The sequence below is a fragment of the Hypanus sabinus genome, chromosome 9, assembly GCF_030144855.1.
Source record: "Hypanus sabinus isolate sHypSab1 chromosome 9, sHypSab1.hap1, whole genome shotgun sequence".
Lineage (NCBI taxonomy): Eukaryota > Metazoa > Chordata > Chondrichthyes > Myliobatiformes > Dasyatidae > Hypanus > Hypanus sabinus.
The window spans coordinates 8,752,464-8,777,400 of NC_082714.1; the positions used below are offsets into that span (position 1 = coordinate 8,752,464).

General features: G+C 43.2%; 1 protein-coding gene across 2 annotated transcripts in view; it reads left to right on the top strand.

Annotated features, from left to right (window-relative positions):
- Positions 1-24,937, top strand: part of trrap (transformation/transcription domain-associated protein) — a 336,919-nt gene that overhangs the window by 302,676 nt on the left and 9,306 nt on the right. For both annotated transcript variants that reach the window (XM_059979022.1, XM_059979023.1), the window contains 3 exons: positions 17,811-18,036; positions 20,025-20,242; positions 22,948-23,132. In XM_059979022.1, the coding sequence (XP_059835005.1) occupies positions 17,811-18,036; positions 20,025-20,242; positions 22,948-23,132 (629 nt within the window). The remainder of the gene's footprint in view (positions 1-17,810; positions 18,037-20,024; positions 20,243-22,947; positions 23,133-24,937) is intronic.

A 24,937-nucleotide genomic window follows, 5' to 3' on the forward strand; every position in this document is an offset into this window, starting at 1 on the left:
AATTTGCTGCAGGGGGAGGTGCTTCCGTAAAATATAGGAGCAGAATTGGGCCATTTGGCCTTTTAAGTCTGCTCCGCCATTCTATCATGACTGATATATCCCTCTCAACTCCATTCTCCCTTCAGGCAGAAGTGGCCGGATTCTGCAAGGGACTGACCGGGTAGATACAGAGAGGTTGTCTGAAGAAGCTGAAAGATGTCTGAGGGCTGTGTGCAGAGTTAGGATAACAGGGTCATCTTTTGACTGAGTTGAGAGATCATCCTTTATTTGGGAAAAGTAAAGGTAATAGATTAGCTTCACTTCACGTATATTGAGACATACAGCAAGATGTTGATCTATGTCAGTCCGAGGGGCATCCAACAAGTATCACTGTGCTTCCGCTGCCAACGTAACATGCCCACAACTTCCTAACCCTAACCACAGCTTTGGAGCGTGGGAGGGAACCGGAGCAGCCAGAGAAAACGCATGAGATCGTGGCGAGAATGTACCACCTCCTTACAGACAGCAGTGGGAAGGGAACCCTGACTAGTGTTTGTACCTTAACGGACAGTGTGTGTGTGTTCTGGGGAATATTCTTGGCAGGGAAAGGTTCTTAGTATTGGACTACTTGGGGCTTGACTGCTAAAGTGAAGGTAAGGCGGTGATCTTCTAGTAGAAAAGACCACAATGGTGATACATCCTGAATGTAGGTTATTGCTTACACTGTGAGCGTTCAGGCAAAGGAAAGGGCGAGCAGACATTATGTACAAGATTTAATAATGGCTATTATCTTTCCCGCTGTATCCTTTGCAAGGGCTTTGGACAGCACTGGAATACAATGCTCTGCTTTAGCCAGAGCCAACACCATGTTGTAACAGTTTGCTGCTGTGATATCCAAGTTGGTGTGGAGTACCACGGAACCTTTAGGCTCTGGGCCCTGCCATTGTTCAGGGATGCGCCCACCATGGCAGGCAGCATCTGTGAAAAGAGAAGAGCAGTTAGTGTCCTTACCACTTTCTGCAGATGTGGCCTGACCTGCTGAACACCTCCATCATTTTTTCCTTTTAAGATTTCTGGAGTCTGCAGTTTATTGACTTTCATAAACACAAGAATCTGCAGAAGCTGGAAATCCAGAACAACACACATGAAATGCTGGAGGAACTCAGCAGGTCAGGCAGCATCTATGGAGTGGAATAAACGGTCAATGTTTTGGGCTGAGACCCTTTATAAACTGTCAGTGCTGTGGGTGAAACACTTTATCTTGAGTCCTGAAGGGTCTTAGCCCCAAACGTCAACTGTTTATTCCTCTCCACAAACGCTGCTTGACTTACTGAATTTCATTAGGCTACATCTATATATGAAGTCCTCTTCCACTATTGGTTTATTTTTGTTAAGGGAAGATGAGGGGGAATTTCTTCTCTCATGGCTGTGCGGGTGTGGAACGATTGGTGGATAGGGGTTCAATTATGAAAAAAAATTGGATAGGTAGGGGTATGGAGGGCTATGATCTGGGTGCAGGTTGATGGGACTAGGCAGATTAAGAGTCTGGCATGGACTAGATGGGCTGAATGGCCAGTTTCTGCGCTGTAGTGTTCTATGAGTCTATGATCTGTAGCAATGTGTACCGTTCTGATAGATTGTGTCTAGGTAAAAGTAATCAAGGTAATAAAAGAGACATGGAATGCAATTACAGAGAAAGTAAATAAATAAAACATATGGGCCAAAGCAAGATAGATTGGGAGAGTCAGAAAGCTGGGAGGATGTAGGTGGTAGAATCTATGGTCCGATCTCCAGTCCTATTAGATTCCTCCTTCTTCAGCCTTCTAGCTCTTCCACCTATCACCAGCCAGCTTCCCACTCACCTGGTGTCACCCATCGCCTGCCAGGTTGTACTCCATTCCCTCTTCCTGATGGAGGGTCTTGGCCCAAAACGTTGACCATTTATTCCCCTCTGCAGCTGCAAATTTCTCCAACATTTGGAGTGTGTTGATTATTTTAAACTGTCATCACCCTGATGGAGTTGAAATGATGATCTTCTCCAAGTTGATCAGAAATTATTAAGCTTGTGTAGAAAAGGAAAGCTAACCTTCTATCATTGGCTGAGGGCAGCTGATCTGGAAGGGACAACTGATAATCAGGGGATTGGTGACTACTGCCTGCAACCAGTCTGAGGCTGTAAATTAATGGTTTCTTGGTGTGAGGTTCACTAAAGCTGGCTTAAAGCAGTTTGTATGTAACAGTGGCCCCATCCCAGTACAGCGCTTCAATTGGCAGCGAGGGTAGCTAGGGGCCACATACCCTAGTGAGATACAGATATGCCAGACTTAGCATGCGGAGTCAGCTCTGGCTGACTGGATGGATGAGATCCAGTGTCCGGCATGGTGGCTCTGCATTGTCTCATTGATAGTGAGGCAATGACTAGGCACAGAAGTCATGGTTGTCCGCTGTAACCAAGGAACACCCCAGATGTGGTCACCACTCATTCCGCTGGACCTGGAATTCTGAGGTCGAGAAAGTAGAACTGTCCCAGTGCAACAGCTTTTCCATTTTCAAAAGCACTCCATTTCTAATCTGCCGTTGTCAGATGCGACAGCTTGGGGAATCCAATTCTAGGTTCCTGCTGGAAGGAAACAAATTTCTTTTGCATCTGGCGATAAATTTCCTGAAACAAACAATGGAGCTGGAGGAACTTAACGGTTCAGGCAGCGTCTGTGGAGGGTAATAACTCACTGATGTTTCAGGTGGAGACCCTTCATCAGGGTTGGAAAGAAAAGGGGATAGCCAATAGAAAGAGGTGGGAGGGAGGTGGTGCAGTAGGTGGTAGGTGGATCTAGGTGAGGGGAGTGGTAACCAGATGATGGAGGGAATAGAACATAGAACAGTACAGCCAGGAACAGGCCCTTTGCCCACAGTGTTACGCTGAACCAATTAAATCAGTTATCAAATCACTAACTAATCCCCTCTGCCTGCACAATGTCCATATCCTTCCACTTTCCTCATATTCATGTGCCTATCTAGACATCTCTTAAAAGTCCCTAATGTATCTCCTCTCCCACCACCCAAGGCAGTGCATTCCCACCACTCTCTGTGTGTAAAAAAAAACAGCTTGCCCCCACATCTCCTTTGAAACTACCCCCTCTCATGTTGAATGCATTCCTCTGGTATTAGACACTTAATACCAGGTGGTATTGGTAAAGGACGATGGGTGGTAGTCTGGAAATCTCTAATAAATGCCACATGGTCTACCCAGTACACTGATTAGTCCCAGTTGAAATTACCACTGCCAAAATTACCATTACCAAATTGTCCTCCCTACCACTGAGCACACCTACAAGGAGCGCTGACCCATCCATCATCGAGGACCCTCCCACCTCGGTCAAGCTCTCTTTTCATTGCTGCCTTTGGGAAGATCAGGGCTCACATCACAGTGATTACCCCTCAAAGGGTAATTTCACTCAACTTCTCATCCCATCACTGAAATGTTCCTACAACCTATGGACTCACTTTCAAGGATTCTTCATCTTGTGTTCTTGTTATTTATCACTTATTTATTATTTTTTTGCTTTGTATTTGCATAGTTTGTTTTTTGCACATTGGTTGTTTTTCCATCTTGTTGGGTGCAGTCTTTCAGTAATTCTATTGTATTTCTTGGATTTACTGTGTATGCTCACCAGAAAATGTATCTTGGGTTTGTATATGGTGACATATATGTATTTTGATACTAAATTTACTTTGAACGTTGAGGAAAACTTAAATCGGCATCATTACCCAAGACACATTTAGCCATGAGTTGGGTTCTACAGTAACTATTACAAAGAAACTTACAGAGAAAGAAAAACTATAAGGAAAAATCTTGTATTCATGAAAAATGAGTTAAAACAACTACTTTAAAGACATAATTGGCATTCTGTATCCATTTCCAAAATAAACTTTTCTTACTTAAAGGTGAGGTAACATTGACCTGTAGGCTGACGGGTCAGCTCAGCATCATAGGCTGAGGGGCCTGTACTGTTCTGCCAGTGCAGCACTTAGATACAACCAGTAGAGCTGCTGTCTCAGAGCTCCAGCATCCTGGGTTCACTCCTGACCCCCCGGCCAGTGTAATTGGCCCCAAGTGAGTAGTTGCGTACCTGCATTGTTCTTGAGAGCATCAGGATCAAAATCGGGTTTAACGTCATTGTCATACGTCAAGAAATCTGTTGACTTCGCGGCAGCAGTACAATGAAATACGTAATAGTAGGGAAAAGCGTGAAGTAATGTTCATGGGTTCAATGTCCATTCAGAAATCAGATGGCAGAGGGGAAGCAGCAATTCTTGAATCATTGAGTGTGTGCCTTCAAGCTTCTGTACCTCCTTCCTGATGGTAACAATGAGAAGATCCTTAATGATGAACACCGCCTTTTTAAATCATTGCTCCTTGACAATGTCCTGAATACTACAATGGCTAGTGCCCATGATGGAGCTGACCAAGTTTACAGTTCTCTGCAGCTTACTTCGATGCTGTGTAGCCCACCTCCCATACCAAATGGTGACGTAGCCAGTTGGAATGCTCTCTGGGGTCCATTTGTCCAAATTTCCGTGTGTTTTAGGTGACAACCTGGATCTCCTCAAACTCCTGCTGCTGTGCCTTCTTTGTAGGTGCACTGATATGTTGGCTCCAGGAGATATCATCAGATATGTTGACACCCAGGAACTTGAAATTACTCACTTGGGTTAAAGTCGGCACAACCTCATGGGCTGAAGGGCCTGAAATATGATGCAGTGTGCTCCATTGTAACGTCAAGATGTGTAGAAATCTACACAAGAATCTGTCATGCATGTACTTCTTATTCCTCTCTAATAGTTTGACACGTCTTGCATCTCAGTCAACTACAGAGAGGTTTGAGAAGCTGCCATCGCTTATTGACCTCACACCCTCACAATTTTTCATAAATAGCCCCTCCTCATCAGGCACTATTTACAGAGCAGGGAGTAGTCGTGCCATTTTCAAACACCTCCAGCAATGGATGAAGGCATATTCAAATCTCAGCTTACACATGAGACCAGAATAGCATAAAAACTTGATATGGCGGAGATTTTAAGCTTCCAAGATTGAAATGGACTTCTCATTTCTTATTAAAAGGTGTGGATTACTTCATAAAAAAATTTTCAGTCTTCAGACAGAAAGGACAGCAGATATTTCAGAAGATTAAATAGTGCTTGCTGTCTCTCAACAGTGAACCCGCAGTCCTCAGCAATCTTGATGCTCCCTCCTTGTCATGATGTTTTTATGTTTCAGAATTGTACAGAGGCCTTATCTCTGGTACAGACGATCAGTTTTACATTGATTTCCATCTCTCTCTCTCTCTCTGAGAATATTATTAACACCAGAAGCAGATACTGTGAATGCTGGTTAACTACATGTGATGAACCAGAGATTTTGACTTCCTCCAAAGCAATCGAGCATTTTCAGTTCATTCAAAGCTTGTCTGATTGGCTTGCAGAACAGTGCCACAGTGGTGTGGAGTTTAGCACGTCGCTAATACAGCTTGGGGCATTCCAGAGTTCCGAGTTCCAATTCCAGCACCATCCGTAAGGAGCTTGAGCTTTCTCCCCATGACAACATGGGTTCCCTCCGCAGTCCAAAGATGTACCAGTTAGTAGACTAATTGGTCATTGTAAATTGTCCTGTGATTAGGCGAGGGTTAAATCAGGGGCTACTGGGCAGTGTGTTGTTGACCCGGAAGAGCCTGTTCCTTGGTGTATCTCTAAATAAAAATAAAAAAGAGGATCTACCTCCTTGCCCAATCTGTCATGTATATAAATCCAAACTCAGAGAAATCTGTCTGTGCTCCTACTTCCTTCTCTAATGGCATAACAAGCTGCTATCCATAAGGAGAGGTTGGATAGGCTAGGGCTTCTTTCCATAGCAGTTTGGGTGGTGGGGGCGGGGTTGACCTTATAAAATCATGAGGGATGTAGGTAAGGTGGATGGCCACAGTGTTTTCCCCAGGGCAGGCAAGTCTAAAACCAGTACAGCACGCTGGAGGAACTCAGCAGGTCGGGCAGCATCCGTGGAAACAAGCAGTCAACGTTTCGGGTCGAGACCCTTCGTCAGACAGCATAGGTTCCGGGTGATAGGATAAAGGTTTAAAAGGGACCATGGTGAAATGTTTTTAAGAGGGTGGTGGGTCTGTGGATTAAGTCAGCAGAGCAAGCTGCGAAGGTGGGTACAATTGCAAGGTTCAATAAACACTTACAAAAGTACATGGATAGCAACTGTTATAAGCTAAATAAGACTAGCTCAGATCAACATCTTGATTGAACTTAGAACAATCCAGCAGAGTCCAGGCCCTTTGGCCCATGATATTGTGCTGATCTTGTAACCCTCTCCAAGATCAATTTAACCCTTCCCTCTCACATATCCCTCCATTTTTCTATCGTCCATGTACCTGAGTCTTTTAAATATCCCTAACGTATCACCAATATCACCACCCTAGGCAGTGCATTCCACACACCCACCATTCTCTAAAAACCTATCTCTGACATCCCATCCCCTCACCATACTTTTCTCCAGTCACCTTAAAATTATGCTGTCTTGTAATTATGCTGCCCTGGGGAAAAGGCACAGGTTATTCATTCTCATCATCTTATACACCTATTTAGTTGCCTCTCATCCTCTTTTACTCAGCTTCCCTCATGCTCTCTAATCCAGGCAGAATCCTGGAAAATCTCCTCTGCACGCTCTCTAGCTTCCACATTCTTCCTATAATGAGGCGACCAAAACTGAATACAGTGGTCTAACCAAAGTGTTATGGAGCTGCAATGTTACCTCACTGCTCTTGAATGCAATTCCCCAACAAAGGCCAACACACCATATGCCTTCTTATCAACATGCATAGCAACTTTGAAGCATCCCTGGATGTTGACTCCAAGATCCCACTCTACCAAAAATCCCGCTAATAACCTTGCACTTGGCCATCAAATTTGACCTCCCAAAGTGTATCACCTACACTTTTCAGGGTTAAACTCCATCTGCCGCCGAGCCCAGCTCTGCAGCCTTTCAGTGCGCCGTGGTACCCTGGTAAATCTCTTCTAAACTCTCTCTAAAGCTTCTGCATCTTTCTCGTAATGAGGCAACCTTCAACACTATTGACAGCAGCACCAATCTTTGTGTCATCTGGTTGGCATGAATGAGTTGGGCTGTTCCTGTGCTGTGTAACAGTAGGACTCTGCCAGGGATCTTGTGGGAGAGGCAATAAATCACAGACCTGCTGGTGATGCATAGATCCCGTGATTGAATCAAATATTCAACAGTTCAAGATGCCTCAGTGGAGAGAGAGAGAGATAGGATAACCTTTCATTAGATTCCAAACTGGAAGGTTACCTCACACAAGTCACCTGACTCTGGGATTTTCCATCATCGTCTTTTTTATAGCACAAGTACACGGTATTAAATAAAATAAAAATGCCCCTCGCCACTTAAGAACGCCAGAGACCTTAAAACAAGTTTGATTCTGCTGTTCTGCAGGACTGGCTTTAAGCAGATCTCTAGGCTAATGTTTTAGCTTTGTTGAGTGTTCATTAGTCAAGGACCTTGTCTGCCATTTTCTTTAGTACCTTCGAAAGAAATTTTAGAAAATGATTTGTATTGATCAGCAAACTTGGAATGACATGGAATATCCCTATGGATTTAATTTTCAAAGAACAGATTGGTGGTGGAACTTTATGGATAGAACCAGTAGACTCTCCATCCTGTTGTGAAAAGGACAGAGAGCACAGCCTTGCAATACAAGGATATCCCTTTAGAACAGAGAGAAGGAATTTCGTTAAAGAGTGGTGAATCTGCGGAATTCATTACCACAGACTGCCGTGGAGGCCAAGTCACTGGGTATATTTAAAGCAGAGGTTGTTAGGTTCTTGATTATTAAGGGCTTCAAAAGTTATGGGGAGACATCAGGAGAGTGTGGTTGTGAGGGAAAATAAATCAGCTATGATCAAATGATGGAACCAAATGGCTTAATTCTGCTGCTGTGTCTTGTGGTCGTAATCCCTTCTGTATGCACATGGTCCATATCCTTCCATTCTCTGCACATCTATATTCCTATTGAAGAGCCTCTTAAAACCCCTCTCTAGTATCTGCATCCACCAGCATTCCAGGCGCCCAGCACACTCCATCCCTGTACATATCCTGTAGTATTAGACATATCTGCCCTAGGGTATTGGTGTGGTAATAGTTTATCATTGTCACATGTACCATGATGCAGTGAAAAGCTTGTCTTGCGTACAGTTCATGTATACCAAATCATTACACAGTGCATTGGGGTAGCACAAGTCAGAACAATAATACAGAATAAAGTGTTAACAGTTACAGAGAAAGTGCAGTGCTGGTAAGCGATAAAGTGTAAGATTATAACGAGGTAGATTGTGAGGTCAGGAATCCATCTTATCATCCCAGGGATGAGAAGTTCAGTAGTCTTGTAGCAGTGGGATAGAATCAGAATCAAGTTTAGTATCACTGGCAGATGCCATGAAATTTGTTGTCTTTGCGGTAGCAGTATAGTGCAATACATAATAATAGGTGACTATAAATTACAGTGTGTGTGGGTACTGTCAGTATGTATGTATACATATATATGTAAAGTTATTTAAAATATAAGCATGAAATAAAAATACAAAAGGGAGTGAGGTCGTGTTTATGGGTTCAATGTCCGTTCAGAAATCAGATGGCAGAGGGGAAGAAGCAATTCTTGAATCATTGAGTGTACGCCTTCAGGCTCCTGTACCTCCTTCCTGATGGTAGCAATGAGAAGAGGGTATGATAGGGGGCCCTTAATGATGGACACAGCCTTTTTGAGGCATCGCTCTTTGAAGATGTCCTGGATATCATGGAGGCTATTGCCCACCACGGAGCTGGAGCTGGAGCTGACTGAGTTTACAACTCTCCACAGCTTATTTTGATTCTGTGCGGTAGTCCTGCGCCCTCACCCCCTATACCAGCTGGTGATGCAGTCCAGGCTGGTTATCGAGGATAGAAGATGTCCTTCAGCCTGGTTGTACATGCTTTCAGGCTTTTGTAACTTCTGCCCAATGGGAGAGCGAGAAGAGAGAATGTCCAAGGTTAACAGTAAGTTGTGGGGGAGCTGCCTACCTTCAGACTGTGTTAGTCATTGATGCAGAACGACATCTTTCACTGTATGTTTTGATGTACATGTGACAAATAAAGCTAATCTTAATCACATGAGATTCTGCAGCTGCTGGAAGTCCAGAGCAACACACACAAAATGCTGGAAGAACTCAGCAGGTCAGACAGCATCTATGGAGGGGAATAAACAGTCGACATATCAGGCCGAGACCCTTCAACATCATAAACCTAATCTTTGTTTCTTAATCGTAATCTCATAAACTTCTCTCAGGTCTTTCATCTGCCCCCTCCGTTCCACAGAAAACAACCCAGGTTTTTAGAAAATGGTCTGAGCTTTAAGCAGTCAGGCATAAGAATCCTTCTATTCTCATCCTCAGTAGACTGGAGAATCCTATTTGTACCTTTAAAAACCTTTTTCTTTTGTTCCTTTACCACTGAACAAAAGAAGCAGCTGCCTTAATGGCTTTTCAACTCCAATATACCGAGAAAAGGAAACCGAACAAAGGAATTAAAGGCTTACAGCATGACTTGAGGAGCAGAAAGAGGTTTGCCTAGCATGTAGATAATGCTAATTACCTGGGTAATAATCCACGATCAAGTAATGTACCTTGACATAGTCAAAATCATTTCAGTGCTCTTGATGCTGTTCTGCTAAGCAGTCAATTGAAGTCTGACTTGACAAGCCCAACACTCAGTTATTACGAAGCATTGTCAAAGTAGTCATAGTAAAATTTATCACCAAGCTGCGTATACACAGTGGCCACTTTATTAGGGACAGGAGTGAAACCTAGTGTGGTCTTCTGCTGCTGTACTTCATCCACTTCAAGGTTTGACGTGTTATGCATTCAGAGATGCTCTTCTGCACACCACTATTGTAATATGTGTGGTTATTTGAGTTACCGTTGCCTTCCTTGACCCAGTCTGGGCATTCCCCTCTGACCTCTCATTAACAAGGCGTTTTTTGCCCACAGAACTGTCACTCGTTGGAAGTTTTGTTTCTCGCACCATTCGCTGGTACTAGCAATCATTCCATGGTCAAAGTCACTCAGATCACATTTCTTCCCCATTCTGATGTTTGGACTCAGCAACAACTGAACCTCTTGACCATGTCTGCATGCTTTTATGTGTTGAGTTGCTGCCACTTGATTGGCTGATTAGGGATTTGCATTAACAAGCAGGTGTACCTAATAAGGTGGCCACTGAGTGTATGTTACCGTATACTCTGAGATTACCCTGAAGTTTATTTTCTCGCAGACATTTATAGGGAAATTTTGAAATACAGTAGAAGAGAAAACTGTACATAAAGACTGACAGATAACCAACGTCCTAAAGAGACAAATTGTGCAAATAAATTAAAAAAATAAGATGGAGATAAACACTCAGTAACCAAGGCTGCACAGCAGTCGCAGCAGAAATGCATTGACCTGGTTTGAAGTCTGGTGTAATGAATTGGTTTCAGCACAGGTGGAACTGGGGACGTAACCTTGGGTACGAGTTATTATTAACTGTAATTGGCTGTCAGACAGTACAGTTGGAATAACAGCGCGTATAACCATATAACAATCACAGCACGGAAACAGGCTATCTTTGCCCTTCTAGTCTGTGCCAAATGCTTACTCTCACCTAATCCCACCAACCTGCACTCAGCCCATAACCCTCCATTCCTTTCCAGTCCATATACCTATCCAATTTTTTTCTTAAATGACAATATTGAACCTGCCTCTACCACTTCTACTGGAAGCTCGTTCCACACAGTTACCACTCTCTGAGTAAAGAAGTTCCCCCTCATGTTACCCCTAAACTTTTGCCCCCTAATTCTCAACTCATGTCCTCTTGTGTAGAGACCGAATTTACCTCATCTTGGCTTCATTGTTATGTCAGATGCGCATCCTAAAATTCAGCAGTTGCCTGATTCTAGCTTTGTTTTAGGGTGGCACGTAGCGTAGTAGTTAGTGCAACGCCAGCGATCACCAATCGGGGTTCGATTCCCACAGCTGTCTGTGAGGAGTTTGTGCGTTCTGACTGTGACTGTGGATTTCATAAAATATAGAACAGTACAGCACAGGACAGGCCTTCCAGCCACAATGTTGTGCCAAATTAGTAATCAAATGGCCAGCTAAACTTCTGCCTACACGGTGTCCATATTCTTCCATTTCGCCCACACCTATGTGCCTATCTGGACATCTCTGAGAAGTTCCTAATGTCTGTGCCTGTGTCACCACTCTAGTCAGTGCATTACAGGCATCCACCACTCTGTATAAAAAATTTTGCCCCTCACATCTCCTTTCACCTTAAATGAATGCCTTCTGATATTGCATTTCAATCTTAGGAAAGAGATACTATCTACTCTATCTATGCCTCTTGTAATCTCGTAAACCTCTATCAGATCTTCCCTCAGCTCTGCTGCTCCAGAGAAAACAACCCGAGTTTGTCCTACATCCTGTTATAGCGCATACCCTCTAGTCCAGGCAGCATCTTGACAAACCTTTTCTGCACCTCCTCCAGGTGCTCCAGTTTCCTCCCACATTCCATTTTTTTTTCATTTTCAATATTTTTATTAATTTCTACATAGAATACAGAGTTCAAGAAAATACATATTTTAAAACAAAAGAAAGATATAATAATACCAAATACATTATGTTTGAATCACATTAATGAACTCCTTACCCTATATTCATGTAGATTAGATTAATTCATATGTTGATATGAATAATTCTTATATATTAAAAAAAAATCTAAACCTACTACCAAAGCTGAAGCTGTTTGGTAAAGAAAAAAAGGGGGAAAAAACCTTATCAGATAGTGAAATATGCTATTAACCAGCATCTGTACTTTAACGGGAAATCAAAGGTTTTGAAGATAATTCAAAAACGGTCCCCACAAATTTTGAAAATCTTTGTTAGATTCAGAAATTGAACAACGAATCTTTTCTAAATTTAAGCATGCCGTAACGTCCCGTAACCACTGAGCGTGATTAAGCGGAGTGGCATCCTTCCATTTAAGCAAGAGTGCCCTCCTAGCTGTCAGCCAGAATGTGCTAGTCAGATGTCTTCAAAATGATATCCACCCCTCCAACAATACCAAATAAGCTGGTCAAAGGATTAGGCTTAAAATTTACTTCTAAAAGTACAGAAAACATTCAGAATACTTCCTTCTGATATTTTTCAAGACTTGGGCATGTCAGAAACATATGAATGAATGAAGCTTCTCTATTGTTACACCTATCACAGTACGGAGATATATCAACATTCCAAAGACATGTGGGTCAGAGTTAGTGAGTTGTGGGCATGCTACGTTGGCAACGGAAGCATTGGGACACTTGCAGGCTGCCCACAGCACATTCTTGGACTGTTAGTTTTTGACACAAATGATGTGTTTCACTGTATGTTTTGCTGTTTCAGTGCACATATGATAAATAAAGCTAATCTTTCTGTATAATATTATCTTACTATAAAGCTGTTGTGAGGCAACTTTGGGATACTTATTTCTTTTGGGGGATTTACTAAGACTGGACTATATTGTGACGACTTCAGCAGGGTAAATAGCTCTTCCCATAAGCAGTGGATGGAGGACTCTTACAATCCACTCTATCTGGTCTTTTTGATATTAGGTTGGGTTCTGCAATGTCTCTGTTGAAGAATACACAGTATACAGTATCTTATGGCTGCTGTCCAAATGTAGTGAACCAATCTTTAATAGTTTGGCACAGACAAGGTGGGCCGAAGGGCCTTTTTTAGTACTCTATTTAGTACTTTTTCAGCCTTTTTCAATGCCCTTTGACTCTCTCACTCATTGTTTCAGTATCGCTGAACCATAGTTACTCATAGTGATAGAGTACTACAGCATAGAATCTGGCCCTTTGGCCCATCTAGTAATTCCAATCTGTTACTCTTCCAAAGACTTGGACCATAGCCTCCGTACCCTTCCCTTCCACATACTTATCCAAACTTCCTTAAATGTTACAGTCAAACCTGCAGACATCACTTTCGCTGGCAGCTCATTCCACACTCGTACCACTCTCTGAGTGAAGTAGTAGTCCCTCTTCAGATTTCCCTTCGATATTTCACCTTTCATCCTTAACCTGTGACCTCTAGGTCTAGTCTCTAGTTTAGTCATCCAGTCTGCAGATGCAATTGTTTTGTTAAGTGTGATTTGAGCTGTTTCCTTGAAAGACCCATTATTGACATTGGCCACATCTGCTGAGTTCTTTCTGTGCCATTCTGTGAGCTGTTAGCAAAGACACTTATTAATTTTTGAAGTGATAATACAAGGGCCCAGCATTTGCCTTCTAATCTAAGATTAAAGCATTAAGTGCACTCCTTTGGATTAATTTTTTGCAGTAAGCCCCATGATTCAAGGAAATGGCGATGTACAATGGGGCAGGCGAAGCAGATCTATACACGTACAAGAGTTGAGTTGGTGTGAGGATTTGAGGCTTTAGAAGGTTAATTAGAAACTCTTCTGGAATAAAATCCTGAGGTGGCTGGCAGCATTAAACACTCTTGAGATGCAAGTCTGGGCGGCTCAGTTTTATCTTGGTGTTCACGCGTCAGGGAACTGGCTTCTTGAATAATGCAAAGCAGAAACACAAAAGTTTCTGCAGATGCTGGTAATTCAGAGCTATGCATACAAGATTGCTGGAGGAACTCAGCAGGTCAGGCAGCATCTATGAAAATGAATAAACATTCGATGTTTCGGGCCAAGACCCTTCTGCAGGAGTGGAAGAGCCTTGGCTTGAAACTTTGACGTCTTATTAGTTTCCATAGATGCTGCCTGACTTTCTGAGTCACACCAGCATTTTCTGTGTGTTACTCTGCGTTTCCAACATCTGCAGAATTTATAAAAACAGGTGCAGGTGTTTTAGCCACTGTCCCTGTCCCCATTCAATAAGGTCTAGAATTATACAACACGTACAAACATGCTGCAGCAACTCAGCAGGTCGGCCAGCATCCGTGGAAATTAGCAGTCAACGTTTCGGGCCGAGACCCTTCGTTGGATTTTTGATCACAGCATCTGCAGTGTACCTTGTGTTTACTAGAGTTATACAACATTGAACAGACAATGAACTGACCCATGAACACTACCTTGTCATTTTTGCTCTCTTACATGGCTTACTTAATTTACATATCTATATTTTCTTATGTAATTTATAGAATACTTTATGTAGTGCACTGTGAAGCTGCTGTAACACAACAAATTTCACAACATATGTCAGTGATATTAATTCTGATTCTGAAAGAGGCCCTTCAGCCTGTCTCATGGATGCTGACCAAGATCATGACTGTTCCCAGAGTCAGATTTGTATAATATTGATCAGTACATTGCTGAACGGATTGTTTGGCCTACACTGTTGTGCTGACCTTGATACCAATTTATACTAAATGCCCTAAAATCACAAGATAAGATTGCTTTATTTGTCACACGTCCATTGAAACATACAGTGGAACGCCAACGACCGACATGGTCCGAGGATGCGCTGAGTGCCATGCTTCTGGTGTGTCCACAGCTTACTAACTCTAACCTGTGAAACTGTGGCGTGTGGGGGGAAACTGAAGCACCTGGGGGAAGCCCACACAGTCACAGGGAGAATATTCAAACTCCTTACTGGCTGCAGCAAGAGTGAACCTAGACTATGTTACTGTAATGGTGTTAGTATAGCTGCTACATTGCTGGGCCGCCCTGTGTATTGTCTATATCTCTGTATTCTCTATTTTCGTATGTCTAAAACTTCATAAGCTCACCTGCTTGCACAATTAACTCTGGTAACCTTACCAAGGGCGGTGGGGTGGCAATACATCTCTACCAAACGAGGTGTAAGGTGCTCCATCCCGTCACTAGCCTGCAAGTCACCCTTGGGCAAGGTGTAGTAGCTGTTTAGCCCATCACCTCACCACCACCCACCACCAATTAGGGCCACATGAAGTCGTATGAGCAGCCGGTGCATATCACAAGTCCTGGTTATGCGCCCGCTGACACCAGGCAGACAATCTCTGAAGGGTATTGATAATGGCTGAGGTCACTTGTCTTGAAAAGACACTGTCCAGAAGGAGGGAATGGTAAACCACTTCTGTAGAATTTGCCAGGAACAGTCATGGTGACTGATGTCATGATGACATGATCGCCCATGTCACCCGATGTGGCACATAATGAATGAAAATGAATCCTTACTGGCACCTATCGGTCTCTGTGGAAAATAAATCTGCCCCTCGCGTTGCCATTGAAGTTCCTTTTTTCAAGGTTTAAGTCTATTATTGTCATAGGTAACATGCTCAGGGTATAAAAGCCATTAAAATTAGCTTTTTTGCAGCAGCAGTACAGTATATTATACATTGAGGCAAACTATCTCCATCTCTCTTTCCCTCTCTCCCTGTCTCTCTCTGTCTCCCTCTCCCTGCCTCTCTGTCTCGCTCTCCCCTCCCACTCTCTCTCTCTCCGTTAACTTGACCTGAAATGCCAATCATTCCTTTTTCTCTACGGTTGATTTCCTCCTGTGCATTGTTCGTAGCCCATAGGGTTTAGTACCCTACAGCCATAAGAAACGCGGATAGAACTAGATCATTCGTCTCATCAAGTCTGCTTCACCTTCATTATGACTGATATGTTATCCCCATTCTCTTGCCTTCTCATAACCTTTGACACCATTACACCTTCACAACGTCTGTGGCAATGAATTCCTCTTTCCTCTTCGTAAAGAAATTCTTCCTCTTTTCCAAAGGGATGAGCAGAGTGGGGAATTGAAGAAGTAAGGGTGGAATTACTGGAAGTTGGAGAATTCGATGTTAATGTCATCAGGTTAGAGGTTGCCTATTCGGAATATAAGGTGTTACTCCTCTAAGCTTACCATCCCATTGGAATGGTAATGAAGATTAGAATTAAAGTAGTTGGCCACTGTGAAATCCTGCTTTTTGTAGATGGAGCGAAAATGTTCAACAAAGTGGTCCCCCAATCTACGTTGGGTCTCAACAGTGTAGAGGAGGTCACATTGGGAGTACGCGATACATTAGATGACCCTAACTGAATGAGACCCGTCCCACACACTGAGCAGGTGAATCACCTCTTTGGTGAAATGTTGCCTCACTGGTTGTATTCCTGAATAGAGGTGAGGGAGGAAGTGAATGGGCAGATGGAGCACTTTGGCTGCTTGCTGGGGTAAGTGCCGGGAAAGAGATAAGTGGGGATGGATAAACGCACAAAGGAATCTCAGAGGGAGTGATCCCTTCAGAAAGCCCAGAGTAGTGGGAGGTAAGGATGTGTTTGGTGGTGGGGTCCTGTTGAAGATGCTGGAAGTTCTGCCATCTTCAATGGAACCCTACCACCGTACATTTTCCACAATTTCCACCATTTTCAACAGGACCTTACCACCTATCTTCTTAGATAAGGAGCCCAAAACTTCTCGCAATATTTCTGCCAAAGGGTTTCAGCCTGAAACATCAACTGTACTTTTTTCCGTAGATGCTGCCTGACCTGCTGAGTTCCTCCAGCACGTTGTGTGTGTTGCTCGGATTTCCAGCATCTGCAGATTTTCTCTTGTTCACAATACTTCAAGTGCATTGTGATCAATGCCTTTTAAAGCTCAGAATTTTATCCTGGCTTTTATAATATAGTGCTTTTGAATTGAATACTGACATCACATTTACTTTCCTTTCCTTGCCACCAATTGAACCTGCAAGCTAACCTTTAGAGAATCCTGCACACGGACTCCCAAGTCCCTTTGCATCTCCAATTTGTGAAATAATTCCTGCTTAGAAAATAGTGTACACCTTTGTTCCTTCTAACATTGTACATGATCTTACACATCCTGACACTGTCTGCTTCAGTGCTGCCTGAAATGCTGGAATTAACCAATACACAAAGACTTTTTCACAGGCGGAGGCAGTGGCACAGTGGTATTATCTCCTGTTTAATCTAGGTACTCGGGGCAAAGTCGTAGAGGTTCAAATCCCACCATGGCAGAAAGTGACATATTCAAATCCTGGAATTAAAATATCTCATAGTTACCATGGAAACCTTTGCCTATTGTAAAGACCTTCCTAGTTCATTGGTGTTCCGTAAAGAACAAAAGGGGTTTAGAGGTGTTTAGGTGAAACACAGAGAGATAGTACTAGTACCATGGTTGACATGAATGAGATGGGGTGGAGGTCCTGTTCCCATGCGGTATTGCTCTATGAGTAACAGATACAAAATGCTGGAGGGACTCAGCAGGCCAGGCAGCATCTATGGAGGGGAATAAACAACAATGTTTCAGGCTGAGACCCTTCATCAGGATTGGAAAGGAAGTAAGTGGGCAGAAGTCAGAATAAGAAAGTAGTGGGAAGGGATGAAGTAAGAAGCTGGGAGGTGATAGGTAGAAAAGGTAAAGGGCTGAACACGAAGGAGTCTGATAGGAGGGGAGAGAAGATCATTGGAGGAAGGAAAGGAGGAGGGGAACCGGGGAAGGCAATAGGCAGGTGGGGAGAAGAGAAAGGGTAAGAGGGGAGACGGTGGGGAATGAAAGGAGAGGAAAAATTACTCTGTGAGACTAGCACTTTCAAAAAAGCAATTGAAAATGTGATTGAAAATGGAAACAAAATTTGTTTCCACACATTTTCACATATTTATAAATTGAACTACCAATTTCTATAAAGTTAGTTGATAATGGGGAAAAAAATCTATGTTTTATAAAGAAAAGCTTTCTGCTGGCTAATGAATGTCCTTTTCATTGCATCAGATTTTGACTTCAGTGTGCCGGGATCAATGAAGCTTCATAATCTCATCTCCAAGCTAAAGAAATGGATAAAGATCCTCGAGGCAAAAACCAAGCAGCTTCCTAAATTCTTTCTGATCGAGGAGAAGTGTCGGTTTCTTAGTAACTTCTCTGCACAGACGGCAGATGTGGAGATCCCGGGAGAGTTCCTTATGCCCAAGCCAACACATTATTACATTAAAATTGCACGGTTAGTGGACCATCTGTATGTTTGTAATATCTGGTGTGTAATGACGGTGCTTTCTTTCTGTACATTCTCTGACCTATACTCAATGGCCACTTTATTAGTTACAAGAGGTACTGTGTATATTTCTGTATGTTCCTGGTCTTCTGCTGCTGTAGCAAATTCACTTCAAAGTTGGACAGATTGTGCGTTCAGAGAAGCTCACTGTACACCACTAATGGTGACCACCACATGAAGTCATTTGAGTTGCCGTTAGCTTGAACCAGTCTGGCCATTCTCCTCTGACCTCTCATTAACAAGGTGTCTTTGCCCATTGAGCTGCCGCTAACTGGATTTTTTTTTTGTTTTTCACATCATTCTCTGTAAACTTTAGAGACTGTTGTGCATAAAAATTCCAGGAAATCAGCAGTCTCTGAGATTCTCAAACCACCCCGTCAGGCACCAACAATCATTCCACAGTCAAAGTCACTTAACCAACTTTTCTTCCCCATTCTGATGTTTGGTCTGAACAACAACTGAACCTCTTGACCATGTTTGCATGCCTTTATGCATTGAGTTGCTGTCATGTGCTTGATTAAATATCTGCATTAATAAGCAGATGTACCTAATAAAGTGGCTGCTGAGTGTATTTTCTTGTGCTGCACAGTGGGTAGTGAGCTCAGAAGATTTTGAGTTCAAATCCCACTCCAGACACCCCAATCCAAAAATCTCAGCAGAGCCTCCCAGTACATCAAGAAAATGCCACGCTGTTTGAGATAACATCTTCCGACTGAGGTTTTAAAGTTGAGGTCCAGTCTGCCCTTGCTGTTAACATTATAGGAAGGGTGTCAGTAATCTAGAAAGGGTGTAGGAATGATCAACAGGGGTATCGCCAAGACCGATGGGCTGGAGTTCTAAGGAGTGATTGGGCAGACAGGGACTGTTTTGCCTGGATTGACTATTGAAAGGCCTAGATAGAGTAGATGCGGGGAGGATGGTTCCGACAGTGGGCGAGTCGAGGACCGGAGGGCACAATGATGTCATTTTAGAACAGAGATGAGGAATTTCTTTAGGCAAACGATAGTGAATTTGTAGAATTTATTGCCACATATGGCTGTTGGGCAAGTTATTGGGTATATTTAAAGCAGAAGTTGATTGGTTCTTGATTAGTGAGGGTGTCAAAGGTTATGGGGAGAAGACAAGAGTGAGGTTGAGAGGGATAACAGAAAATTGCCCATGATGGAATTACAGAGCTGATGTGATGGGCTGAAAGGCCTAATTCTGCTCCTATGCTCTATATAAAGAGGGGACGTAGTTAGGTGAGACGGTCACAGTCTTTTCCCCAGGTGAGTCTAAAACTAGAGGGCGTAGATTTAAGGTGAGAGGGAAGAGGTTACAGGAGACTTCAGGCAAGTTTTCAAATAGAGGTCAGAATCAGTATTAGGTTTAGTATCACCGGCATTTGTCATGAAGAAGCTATTCCTGAAATGTTGAGTGTGTGTCTTCAGGCTTCTGTACCATCCTACTTGATGGTAGCAATGAGATGAGCTGGTGGGGTTATTGAATGAGCTGCTAGAAGAGAGTGCTGAGTTGGTACAGTAACAGCTACATTGCACAATCACAGATTCTGCAGGTACTGAAAATTTTGAGCAACACACACATGATGCTGGAGAAACTCAGGCAGCATCTTTGGAGAAGGATTAACAGTTAAAATTTTGGGCCAAGATCTTTCATCAGGATTGGAAAGGAAGGGATTAGAAACTAGAATAAGAAGGTGGGTCTAGGGAAGAAGTCCAGCAGATTGTTGCTGCAGCTTTGAGCACCCACAGTCTCGCTTGTGTCTCATTTCTTCACAGGGGATTGTGCTTTTTGTTGCAACTATCCATGGTTGTGTGGCCGGGGGTGCTGGGAGAACTGACATAGGTATGATGAGCCAAATGGCCAATGACATGGCATCCTCACCTTGTGCACCAGCATATTGTTTGTCGGTCTGAATAACATCCTTTGTGCACCAGGTTCATGCCCAGAGTGGAGATTGTACAGAAGCACAACACCGCAGCACGTAGACTCTACATTCGGGGTCACAATGGCAAAATTTACCCGTACCTGGTGATGAATGACGCCTGTCTGACAGAGTCTCGGCGGGAAGAGCGCGTTCTGCAGCTACTGAGGTTACTGAACCCCTGCCTGGAGAAGCGAAAGGAGACCACAAAGAGGCACCTTTTTTTCACAGGTACAGAGTGCGGACCTGTGTCTGTCTCTTTTAATTTAAATTTTATTTCATTTTATATAAAGTTATAGCACAGCTAACAGGCCCTACCGGCCCAAGGAACCTGTGCCAAGGAGTTTTATTTATCACATGTACATCGAAACGTGCAGTGAAATGTGTTGTTGACCAACGCAGTCCAAGGATGTTCCTGGGGGCAATCTGCAAGTGTTGTCATAGTTCTGGCACCAATGTAATAATGCCCTAACCAGACATCCTTGGAGTGTGGGAAGAAGAAATTTGTATGTTCTTCCCGTGCGCTCGGGGGTTTCCTCCAGGAGCTCCTGTCTCCTGCCGCAGTCCGGAGACGTACCGGTTACTGGGTTAATTGGTCACTGTAAACTATCCTGTGGTTATGCTGGAGTTAAATGAGTGGTGCTGGGTGGTGTAGCTCATTGGGCTGAAAAGGCCAGTTCCACACTGTCTCTCTAAATTAACAGTAACCCATATGTCGCTAAGTTGTGGATAGAAACTGGAGCTCTCAGAGAAAACTCTTGCGGTTACAGGAATAACGTACAAACTCCTTAAGGATAGCAGCGGAAAATGAAGCTGGGTGCTGGCATTGCAATAATATTATGCATTGCATGCTTTCTCCAGTCAAATCACTAAGTCTCATTTCTGTCTGTGTTAGAGTTTCCTGTGTGTAAATTGGCTGCTCTCTACAAAATAATTGGATCATTAAGTGATTTAAGACTTTATGCTTTATTCCTCCATCTCTCTTTCTGCACTTTCTCCCTTCCCTCTGCCTGTTCCCACTCTACACTTCTCATTTAACACACGATGTACGTTTGTAAATCTGATAGCTGTGTTTAAATGAAACCACGTGGATTAATTGCTCTCTAGTACCACTCTATCATGCAAGTCAGCTCCATCATGGGCACTATCCTCCTCAGATGATTGCTTCAAAAAGGTGGCTTCCATCATTAAGGACCCCCATCACCTAGGTCATGCCCTCTTCTCATTGCTACTATCGAGGAGGAGGTACAGGAGCCTGAAGGCACACACTCAGTGTTTCAGGAACAACTTCTTTTCTGCCATCAAATTTCTGAATGGACAATAAACCCCATAAATACTACCTCACTATTCTTTCCCCTCTATTTTTCATTACTTATTTATTTTTATATATATACTTACTGTAATTTATAAATTTATTACTATGTATTGCAATGTACTGCTGCTGTAAAACAGTAAATTTCATGACGTATGCCAGTGATATGAAACCGGATTATGTTTTTCCTGACGTTAGATATCGGTGATGTTCCCATTCATTTACTTCCTCTGTCCCCCCAGAAGGTAGTAGGTGCAGGTTTGATTTATTACTATCAACATCCATCCACCAAACTTAGTTTTTAATCAGTGCTCCACAGAATGTATAATAGCTTGACATGGCAACTGCTCTGTCTGTGACCGCAAGAAATTCCAGAGTTCACAACTCAGCGCATCATGGAAACCAGAGTCGAGCCTTATCACTAGCTGTGATTAACAGTGATTTACTGCTTTATCAATAAAGCAGCCAGAATAATCAAAAACCCTTCCCACTCCGGACATTCTCACCTCTCCCCTCTGCCATCAGGCAGGAGATGCAGAATACCATCAGGCTCAAAAGCAGCTCCCTCATAAAATAAGATAGATTCTTGACCTCATAACCTACAGGGAATCACTATGATCTTACTGTCTGCACTGCACATCCTCTGTAACTGTGACACTTTATTCTGCATTATGTTATTGCTTTTCCCATGTACGGCCTGTATAATGATCTGATCTGCATGAACAGATACGAGACAAGTTTTTCACTGTATGACGGTAATAAACCAATTCAAATTCCAATTCCAATTAACATTTAGAGTAGAGCAAATACTTAAGAAAGCTTTACATGTTCACAAGCTAGTGGCTTTCTTCTCAGTCAGTGAAATGTCACTGTGTCATTGAAGAGCGGCAGGTTCAGATTCACATTTTATATATCCAAAGTACATAAAAACATAGAGTGAAATGTGTTGCATTAACAATCAACACAACTTGCAAATATTGCCATTCATTCCGGTACCAACATAGCACGCCCTCAGTGTTAAACATGAGACTCTGCAGATGCTGAAAATCCAGAGTAACACATACAAAATAATGGAGGAAACCAGCATCCTTGGAGAGGGATGAACAGTTGATGTTTCAGGCCGAGACCTTTCATCAGGACTTGTTTATTCATTTCCATAGATGCTGCCTGACCTGCTGAGTTCCTCCAGCATCTTGTGTGTGTTACTCAGAATGTTCAACAGAATAACACAAGCAGCAGCAACTAGGACAGAACAAAGTAAGACAATAGCAGCTACACAAACTCCTATCCGACACTTCCACCTGCCCACCCCCTCACACACACGTAGACAAGCCTCCAGTCCCAGGACAAGCTGCCTCTGGTCCTCCAGTTCTTGGCCCTGGACCCTTAGACTTGCAGACGTCAGTCCTCTCGTCTGCAGTCCCCAGCCCAGACTCACAGACACGACTTCAAGCCACTAGCTCTGGACTGGGTGACTTCGTTCAGCAGTTCGCTGCAAACAATGAGATAACATTTTAATGTTGCTGGCTGCTATTATCTCATTATCTTTGTCAGTGTGTGTTTTGTGGCCAGCACTGTTCATAGCTGCCTTGCCTGATATCCGATTTTTGATTTTCTCACGCAGTGCCACGTGTGGTCGCGGTCTCCCCTCAGATGAGGCTGGTTGAAGACAACCCGTCTTCGCTCTCCCTCGTGGAGATCTATAAGCAGCGCTGTGCGAAGAAGGGTATTGAGCATGACAACCCGATATCCCGTTACTATGACAGGCTGGCCACCGTACAGGCCAGAGGAACACAAGCCAGTCATCAGGTATGACGTGCATTGAAGAGACTCTTTTCTCAAAGTCAAAGTATGTATACTTCATGCCACCATGTACAGCCCTGAAATTTATCTTCTTGCAGACACTTACAGGAAAAATAAGAAATACAGTAGAACTTGTGGGCGACATGGTAGCGTAGTGGTTAGCACAATACTTTACAGTACAGGTGACCCGGGTTCAATTCTCACCATTGCCCGTAAGGGGTTTGTACGTTCTCCCTGTGACTGCATGGGTTTCCTCCGAATGCTCCGGTTTCCTCCCACAGTCCAAAGACGTACTGGTTGGTAGGTTAATTAGTCAGTGTAATTTGTCCCACAATTAGACTAGGGTGATTGGGTGATTGTTGGGAGGCCCGGCTCAAAGGGCTGAAGAGGTCTGTTCTGCACTGTATTTTTTTAAATAAGTAACATCTCTGCAAAAAGAAAGACTGACTAACAGTGTGCAAAAGAAGACAGATTGTGCAAATAAAATTAAAACAAGTATATAAATAAATAATACTGAGAAGGTGAGCTATAGAATCCTTGACAGTAAGACTGCAGGTTGGGGAGTTAGGTCAGCATAGTGGCGAGAAGTTATCCACATTGGCTCGGGAGTCTGATGGTTGAAGGGTAATAACTGCTCCTGTTCTTAGTCGTATGGGACCTAGTACTTCTGTACCTCCTGCCCAGTACTATTAGCAAGAAGAGAGCATGTCCTGGATGATGGGCTCCTTAAAGATGAGTGCTGCTTTCTCGTGACGGCACTCTTTGTCAATGTGCTCCGTGGTGGGAAGGGAGAGCTTTGCATGTGATGGGCTGGGCTGATTCACCATTTTCTGTAGTGCATAGATGTGTAGGCTTCGTAGGAGAAGGAAGCATTAAACTGCTTCTTAAACATTTCCTTCCATTCTACCTGTTCCTGTGCTGTTCTGTTCTGTTGTGGCTGTGTAAAACTTCGGTTTCGGCTGCATTTGGAGAATTCTGCTCAGCTATCCTTCCTATTGCAGGAAGAATTCCTGTGCAGGCTTTGGAGAGGGTACAGAAGAGGTTCACCAGGAGTAGAGAATATTAAACTACAAGGGATGGTTGGACAAACTTTCCTTTCCTCTGCAGCATCAAAGCCTGAAGGGGCAACCTAATAGACATTAATACTGGCAAGGAGTATTGTAAGCAGTTTTATGACTCTTATCTATGAAAGGATGTGCTAGACCCACAGAACGTCTATGAGAATGATCTTGTGAATGAAAGAGTTAATATATGAGGAGTGTTTTGTTGGCTCTGGGCCTGTACTCAGTGGAGTTTAGGAAGGTGGGGGTGGGTAGTTGCATTGAAACCTATTGAATATTGAAAGATTTAGAGAGGATGTTTTCTATAGTAGGGAAGTCTAGGACCAGAGGGCACAACCTCAGAATAGAAGGACACCCCTTTGGAACGGAGATGAGGGGGAATCTTTAGAGAGTTGGTGGTGAACCTGTTGAATTCATTGCCATGGACAACTGTAGAGGCCAAGTCACTGGGTATATTTAAAGTGGAGGTTGATAGGTTGGTCAGTAAGGGTATCAAAGGTTATGGGGAGAAGGCAGGAAAATGGGGTTGACAGTGATGATAAATCAACCCTGATGGAATGGTGGAGCAGATTCGAAGGGCTGAATGGCCTAATTCTGCTTTTGGTCTTGGAAAAAATATAAGAAGCAAAGATATGGTAGATAGTCAGAGTCTCCTTGCCAGAGTAGAAATCAAATATTCGTGAGCATAACTTTGAGAAAGGAGTAGGGAAAGGTTTAAAGGAACATATACAGAACAAGTTTTTTATACAG